At 39.4% G+C, this 8,639-nt stretch overlaps 1 protein-coding gene across 1 annotated transcript; it reads right to left on the bottom strand.

The window, feature by feature from the left end:
- LOC109227504 (KH domain-containing protein At3g08620-like) lies at nucleotides 2,648-7,514 on the bottom strand. The gene is made up of 7 exons (XM_019392697.1): nucleotides 7,238-7,514; nucleotides 7,045-7,133; nucleotides 5,854-6,017; nucleotides 4,548-4,667; nucleotides 4,091-4,207; nucleotides 3,856-3,999; nucleotides 2,648-3,172 (listed from the first exon to the last, which is right to left on the bottom strand). The coding sequence occupies exons 1-7, from the start codon at nucleotides 7,321-7,323 to the stop codon at nucleotides 3,026-3,028; spliced, it is 867 nt and encodes a 288-aa protein (XP_019248242.1). The 5' UTR covers nucleotides 7,324-7,514; the 3' UTR covers nucleotides 2,648-3,025.

The raw sequence follows: 8,639 nt of genomic DNA, 5'->3' as shown, positions 1-8,639 counted from the left end.
CGAAGAGGGGGTGCGGGCCTGCCGAGATGTCGATGGACCGCTCAGAACAATCGTGGCGGCCTCCGAAATCTGTCCCCCTGCCACGACAGCTTCTTCCACGCCCAAAACGGGCATCGCCTCCACACCTAGGTTGGCATCACCACCGGCTTCAGACACCGCCGAAACATGATCGCCCCTCGAGGGCGTTTCAATCAAAGACGCCCCCTCTGACATTAACCTCCGCCTCTTTGATGGGGCCTCTTCGCCACCACCATGAGAAGGGTCATACCCCGAACGGACTGTGGGGACCTGAGTGTCCGATCGAAGAGCAGCCTCCGAACGAACAGGTTCGGACGCGGACGCGGTCCGTGGAACAGCCAAGCTATGGACGCCCTCACCCACAACTACTCTTGGTATGGGTCGAGCAGAAGAAGCCGGCTGACGGAAAGCAAGGACAGGAGCCCTCGCCCTTCTCGCTCCTCTCCGACCTGTCAATGAGAGAAAGTCGACCAAATGAAGATATAAGATAAAGAAAAGACGGAGCAAAGAACAAAGCAACTACGGCCGAAACAAGCCGACTCACCAGCGGAAGGTTTGCGCCCAAACCTCTCATGGAAAAGTGCCCATTCGCGAATTCCCATTGTGTGGGGAAGAATCGAGCTCACCCACTCGCGAATATTAGCAACTTGTGGAGGAGGTACTCTCTCGGCTGCGAAAACAAAAACACTCGAGGAAATCACTAAAGGGAGACGACCAACAGCCATTTTCAAAAAATATATAACAAAAGGAAAGGAAGACCTACGGGCGAAATTCCACGCCTTAAGAAACCCCGTGGGGTTCGATACCACGCGCTCTGTTCAGACATAGAAGAAGTTCTTCCAAAAGCGGCGATTGGCCTTGTCATCCATCTTCACCACCAAACCCTTGGTTCCTCGGTGACGAAGGTGAATCATCGTGTCCCTATAAAAATGGGGGGCGAAGAGGGGAAGCATGTGTTGTAGAGAAATTCCCTGATCGACCAGCTCCGCGTACTTGATAAGCATAAGGAAGAGCTTGTACACGTACGGAGAGAGTTGAGCCGGACACACCTCGTAGAAGCGGCAGAAGTCCACCATCAAGGAAGGAAGGGGAAGCGTGTATCCGATGACAAAAGGGTATGCATAGAACGGGCAGTATACTGGGCGGTGCATGTGCACAACATCAGAACCCGTTGGAACGAGTTCGATATGCTCAAGGATTCTCCATTTGACTTTAAATGCCGTGAGCGCCGCGACATCCATCGTAGAAAGAACAGGTTCCGGCTCATCCCCAGTAGGGCTATTGAAGTCAGTCCTTGCCTTCCCTAGGCGGGGAACCACCTCATCTACTGTTGGAAAACTCTCGTCCTCCGCTAGACCCACTCCCTCTTCGAGTAGGGGTATATCGTTTTCCAGCACCGGAGCACCAACGACTCGATTAGGGTCAGAAGAAGCACTAGCCATCGCTTTGGGTGACTGTACAGGCCGGGAGTGTAAAGAAAGGAGGGTACAACCACGAGGATTGTTGGTAGAAAAAGAAATACAAAGAACTGAAGAAGAAGAAAGAATGCCTTAAGATTGTCTTGTGAACGATTGGGAAACACTACATTCGAATGGGAAACTTTTTCCTATTTATAGAGATGTGAATATGCTGGTTTGAGAAACCAAGCGCCGCCTTTTTTCAAAAATAACGGAAAGGGCACGTGAAACGATGCAATGCACAGAGGACGTGTGCCATAATGACGCCTGACGAATTTAATGTCATTTCAAACTGACATAGTGGTCTGACGAAGCACTCGAAACGTCACATCATCATCTCGCTAAGAAGCCCTCGCCCATCGCCCAAAACGCTCAGATTTCTCAAAAAGTTTTCTTATTGACGAGGTCCGCCCATCGAGCTCGCCCAAAGACGACCTCAATAGGCGGAGGGACTAACTGTATGAGTCGAAATCTGACCACACGAGAATCGGCACAAAAAGGAATGGCGAGGGGTCGATTAAGCCGTGGTTGTATCCATGAGGCATCATAACGACGAGCATCTCGGCCAAGGCCGAGGTCTAACCATCAGAAAGCCTTTATGGCGAAGTACACGCCATGGAACTTAGGAAGGTCGACCTAAAGTTCAATTGGCAGATTAGGGTATCCTGGCCAAGGACCGTTGGATAAAGGCAAATACCTATTATATATATATACTAGGTAAGAGAATGAGTGGGGGGGACTTTTGTTCCTCTCGTAACACAGAAGAACGAGAGAATCTTTCTCAAGAAAATCAAGAGAAGGTTCAGAACTTGACTGCTGATCTTTGTAATCATCATTATGGAATCAATAATGATAGATCTCGTAGCCGTTAATGGTGCACCTTCTTTTTCTTCTTTATTTTACATTACGGAATAATAGCATCAAGAATGTAAGCCCGATATATATATATATATATATATATATATATATATATATTTGATATCTTTTATAATCTTAAATAGCTCACGAGCTTAACCAAATCCTATTTTTCCTACTTAATATTCTTGGATCTAGAGTTAGTCTCCCCTATTTTCTTATTAATCCGTTTTAAGAAAAGGTTTTAACACTTTTTTGGTAAAACAATGCCATCTTCAGAAGGGGAGCAATAATGGAGTGGAGTGTAGCTTCTGCAGTTAGAGAATAACATGATCTTAAATCCACATAATGGGATTTACATAGAGCAATCTATATTTAACAAAGGATGTAATAAAAATTACAAAACCCAAAAAGGAAAAGAAACCACCCTTGTCAACTAGCTTTGTCAATAACAAACAAATCAAATAATCATTCTACTTTAACACAAACAACTACAGTCAAGAAATCAGTTTGATGCTGTCTTCAGTCTGCTGCATTTCTTTGACACATACTATTTTCGTCACGTTAAAGGCGCATAACTTAGCTGCATTTAGGTCTGAAGTTGCCAAGCCGCTATGCAAATGCACCATCACTAACAGCTACGCCTTAATCCCAAGCGTACAAATGCATCACGAATAGGAAAAACTTAGCATCCATCACCAACCAGTTTTGGCTCGTTTCATCCCGCTTGAATTAAAAGGAGATACACTACCCCTTGGTTGGGGACTCTCTTCTCTAAAATTGTTATTCAGCACAGCAAGTTCTCTAAGCTGTTGTCTTTTATACAAGTCCTGCGACTCGTCCTGCAATTCCAGGCCAATAAACATGAAATTAGTAATATATTCCTTGAAATCCTAACACTTATTTTCTGACCTACCTTTTTAAACTACTACTATATATTTTCAACTCTCTTAGTAGATCACCATGTTGACTCAAACAAAGAGACGTAGAGGCAGGGGCGGATCCAGCTTCGTAGGTGTGGGTTCCCAGGAACTCGGTAGCTTTTGCACATACCATGTATGTGTTAAAAAATCCACTAAAATCCATAAATATTTGGTTGTGAACCCAGTTACTTATTGTATATTTACTTGAGGTCGCACTAGGAACTCATAAGCTTCAAATCCTGGATCCGCCTCTGCGTAGAGGGAGTAGTTACATTAAACCTTTCTCCTATGCGGTTTTAGTTCTAAGAGTAATTAGGTAGTAGGTCACCATCTTAAGAAACTTAAGCAGATCGTAAGAGATATCTTTTGTTTCATTCAGCATGTCCCGCCCCCTCCTTTTTTCTTTTGTAAAGTAACTCCTGATAGTTGAACAGTTAAGTAATCATCTCAGATTTTTTCGCGAAGAGCAAAATATATCACACGTATGTCGACTCTTTCAATCTGTCCATTTCAATGTTCATGATAAAAAACCACACAAGCACAACAACTGTTTTGTCTGCAATTGCTTATAGGTGTATATGTCGGAGTGAGAAAGTGCTTACCACAGGTCTGAGCAACTCTTCAATAATTTGGCTAGCTTGTTTCAACCGTGCGTCAACTATATTGATGGGTAATTCTGCCTCAAGTAGAACATGCAGTGGCTCATTAAGGTGCTCATAACCTGGAAGGCCTCTCAAACTCTCCTCCTTCAATAATATAAGACGACAAAGCATAAGTAATATAAGAAAATAATTGGACGAAAAGCAGGACTGTGAAGAAAAAGTCAAAGGGCCTTACTTTTTCGGGGTCTTTTATTGAACCCTGTCCTCTTATAAATACGCGACATCCAGTAGACGCTTCCACCCGCTTCAGAGAATTGCCTCGAGGTCCTAAAAGCCGTCCAACAAAGTTGAACTGTGCCATGAGAAATATATGATTTAGTTTACTGCTCAATAAATTTGGCAAAATATCAAAATCCCCTTAAAAGCATCCCCTTTACTCCCTTTCTCTATCTTAGGTGAGCTACTTAATTATGTCGAGTTATTCACATAATTATTGGTACAAATACCATCGCAGAGGGTTGAAATTGACATTTTGAATATTATTACGTGGAGTTTGATGTGAAAATGTACTGCATCATTATATGTTACAACAGATAATGCAACCTATCAATTCAAAGGTAAATCCAAACTAGATCCATGAAGAAATAGATGGAAACAATAAACACTATCAACAGTCCATGACGTCAGCTTACGTTTGGATATCTGTCGACTGGTATATCCAAACGCAATATCCGCTTCACAAGAAATGAACTTGGACTTCCTGGTGAAGCTTGCCAGTCGATGGGCCTTCCCTGTGGTACACCTAATCTTTGCTGCAAAATGAATTTCAGGGATATCAATACAACTATCAAAGCATTAGGAGTACAAGCAGCAATGCCACATAAGCGAAAGCAACACCATGTGGTGGTGGTGGCGGCTTTTGGGGTGGGGGTGGGGGGTGGGGGGGGGCACCTATATCTTCCTGGAGCATGTAACTGAAGTGGAAAGGCTTGAAAGTGCAGAGTGTTCATTTTGAAAGTGTATGTAGATTATTAACTCCACCACAGAATTTTCCATGCCATTCAAACTTCATGAACCAAAAAGTAGCGACATAAAGAAAAGACTGACCAAGCCCTTTCAAAAATCCTTTGCATGTTTTGAAAAATAAGGAAACGGACATAACTAAGTACTATCCAGTAAAGAGGAATGGAAATGCAGTGGGGTCGGAGGACAAAGTTATACCAAATGATGCCATGGTAGTATAAGTGCTTTTTTCTATTGTCAAATAAAGCTGTTAGAATTGAAAACTGACAAACAACAACATACTTCGATGATATGTGGTGGACTATAATAGGGTGAAAATTGAGTCAAGCTTCTCAAACAATCAAAACAATTTTTCTAGTCCTCAGCTTCAGCGAAGAATAAGATTAAAGATAAAGCAATTGTTTTAGTTCAACTTAGAAAGAGGACATTTCAAATGTTAGTTTCTCCAGAAATGGATTTCATCTGGCTGTATAGCTTCCACATCGATAGTCTACAAACTCGTAAAATGAGGTTTCTTTAAATGTAAAATTATGAAGCAGCATCCAAAGACCGGACAGCGGTTTGTGATCTGTGGTTGCATCCCCCACTTTTTACTAATTCTTCCAGTGAGTTAGTTCAAAAGCACTTAATACTAAATGTTATATTACAAGATCTAAGCTCACAACATATTGCAGACTGAAGTGAAGTCCTACTTCTTCATTTGGAGGTACTTTCAAGACTATAATCTGCTAGGGATTATAATCAATTTTTCATTTCAATATTTGGTTAAACTGATTCTAAGTCGTAACAAGAGGATGCCATACATTTCAACTTACTACGATTCCCATCACACCATGTTAGTGTTTCAATTAGCATAGAAACCATGAACTAGCACCTATCGACAGAACACATAAGACATGTAATAGGCAGCATTACAGAATTAATGAAAAGAAAATTTGAAAATTGTGCCTAAAGAAGAAATAAGTATAAGCTGACCTCTTGAAAGGCATTCCATCCATTCCCATTCCATCCACCTAAACCTTTTCCTCCGACATGTTGCATCATGTCGAATGAAGATACAGGACTAGGGCTTCCACGTTGTAGTCTGTCATAGTCGCTAAGTACTTGGTTGGGAATCATTCCCGAAAGTCTTAGTATTTCTGTCAAAGAGATTGAAACTAAAACTCAAGAATTTCCCATTTTGAGAATCACTAAAGCTATTAAGGAGAATATACATCAACTTACCAAGGAGACTAACCTCGTACATATTATCTGCTACAAACATTTCTTTGAAGAAAAACTAGGTTACATCCTAACCTATAATCCACTTCTTTCAAAATGCCATTGGACTAAAGTTTATGTGGAATACGCACTTGTCAATCGACATAATCAGAGGCGGATCCAGGATTTTAAGTTTATGGGTTCCTGTCGCAATTTCAAATTAATATACAATAATAACTGGGTTCACAAATAGATATTTATAGATATTTAATAATTTTTTTAACAAAAATACAGGGTCTACGCAAAAGTTACTGGGTTCCCGGGAACCCGTATCTTACACCCTAGATCCGCCCCTGGACATAATAAGTTTATCATTACATAATCGCCAATACTTGATCCTTCTTAATTTATTCCTGTGATAATACTGTTTGAATAAACAAAATCTTGCTTTGAAGCAGTAGTAAGTCTAAAGACTCTTAACTACTCGTCTCTCTGTAACAAACCATACACGTTACATCTAAAACTTACTAAAATCACATCTCATTTATTTCCTGTGTCTTTTCACATACTACAAATTGTGTCTTTTGCTTACTCTTTGAGCTAAAAGCATACTACAACCTAGTAGATTTGATCAATTTGGCCTAAAGTCTACAACTTTGTTATTGATGTTGTCCAGTCATAATCATGTGTTGAAACAACAGCAGAAAACTTCTTAACAGATTAGTGTATAGATTGACTTCAACCCATGATTAAGAGCATTGGCAGTTTAACAAACAGAGAACACTAGTATTTAGCTAACAGAGAAATGCACAACAGCACAAGCAAGTGAGCAACTACTACATATTAACAGCAGTATGTAGCTAGTATCAGTGGAATTAGTCGAGGTGCGCGCAAGCGGCCCAGACACCACAGTTGTTAAAAAAACATATTAACAGCAGTAAATAAAAACTCAATATATAAACCAACCTTGATTTAAGAGTCTACTACATATTGGAAGAACTTGAGTAAAGGGTCCAAGCTTCTGCCTTTCTGCTAACAGCTCTGTCATGTACTGACTGCACAAAATTAAAAACACCCAAAAACAATATAATTTGCTAAAGAATCAATCTTGCATAAAGTTTTCAACTTAAAAAAGAAAAAACAAAGATTTGTCCTTTACCTATCAACATCTTGGTTGGTTCTAATATGAGGAGAAACAGCTCTAGCAGGTGAGAAATTCAAGTTATGATTATACAAATTAGACATGAACTTCAATTAAAGAAAAGGGTCTGCAATAAAAATTTGGACAGTTAAAGAAAAAGGGGAAGAATAACAAGGGGTCAAGAAACAGCCAACAAAGAAAAATGTTTTTTGGTTAATAAAAAGAAAACAAAAGCTTTGAATCAGTGAAACCCTGGAAAATAGGGAAGAAATAAATAGTGAACTGTTTTTTTCTGTGTTGGAGTTGGAGGCTTAAATATAGGTGTGGGTCATGTACTTGCCCCACGTTAGCAGCTAGCAATACATTTTGTTCTTGTTTTCACTACGTAGTGAACTAAACCATACCGATATAGTAAGCTCCCGTTATATATGTGGTACCATATATTTTTACAAAAACCTATTTTCACGATTCGAATCCGTGACCTTCTAATCATATGGCATCAACCTTATCAATTATGCCAATGCACTCTTTCTAGTAACTAAGCCATAATAAGTACAATAATCTGTAGATTATTAAATTATACTGATAATATAAGAACGATTTACATTGTATATAAGTTAAATTAGATAACCAAAATTTTTTAACTTGCTTATAAGTTCTTTTTTTATATAAATATATATAACCATAACCAGAAGGAGGAGTGAGGTGACCAGGTTAGTAACTTTATTTAATTTAAAGGGATTTATTCTTCAATTTCAATAATGATGTTGTTTCTATTAAATTAACTTTACATACATTAGTTTACGTAGTATTTACTTTAATATTTTATATTATAAATTTATAATTAGAAGGGGAGTCTTAGCGTAAGTGGTAAAGTTGTTACCATGTGATCACAATAGACCCTTTCCCGGAACCCGCTCATAGCAGGAGCTTAGTGCACGATGCTGTCCTTTATTCTAAAAATAAAATTAAATTAAAATATTAAATTCTATGTTTAATGAAATAGCATTAGATAAACTGAAACAGCACATCTAGGAATGCAATGTTAATAATTACTATAAGCACAAGTACTAGAGGCCAGAGCCGAGCAGAAAGCATCTGCCAAAAATTTTAGCAGTTCCATTACAAATGCAGAGCTAGTAAATTGAAAAATATTTACCAATCAATTGTCTTTTACAATAATTAAATTTTAATTACTGACAAAATTCTTGAGTCTCATGACTTCTCTTAATGGGCGCCAGTGTCTTTTTCTTGTAAATACACATAGCCAATGAATTTTACATTATTGTGAATGCTACTAATGCATTATTTATAATGACCATACTAAGGGGTGTACTAAGCTCTCGCTATATGTGGGGTTTAAGAAAGGGCCGGACCACAAGAGTCTATTGTACGCAACCTTATTCTGAATTTCTGCAAA

Source organism: Nicotiana attenuata, chromosome 6, assembly GCF_001879085.1.
Source record: "Nicotiana attenuata strain UT chromosome 6, NIATTr2, whole genome shotgun sequence".
Classification (NCBI taxonomy): domain Eukaryota; kingdom Viridiplantae; phylum Streptophyta; class Magnoliopsida; order Solanales; family Solanaceae; genus Nicotiana; species Nicotiana attenuata.
Note: the sequence above shows the minus strand (reverse complement) of the source record. Positions and strands in the feature narration are given on the sequence as shown.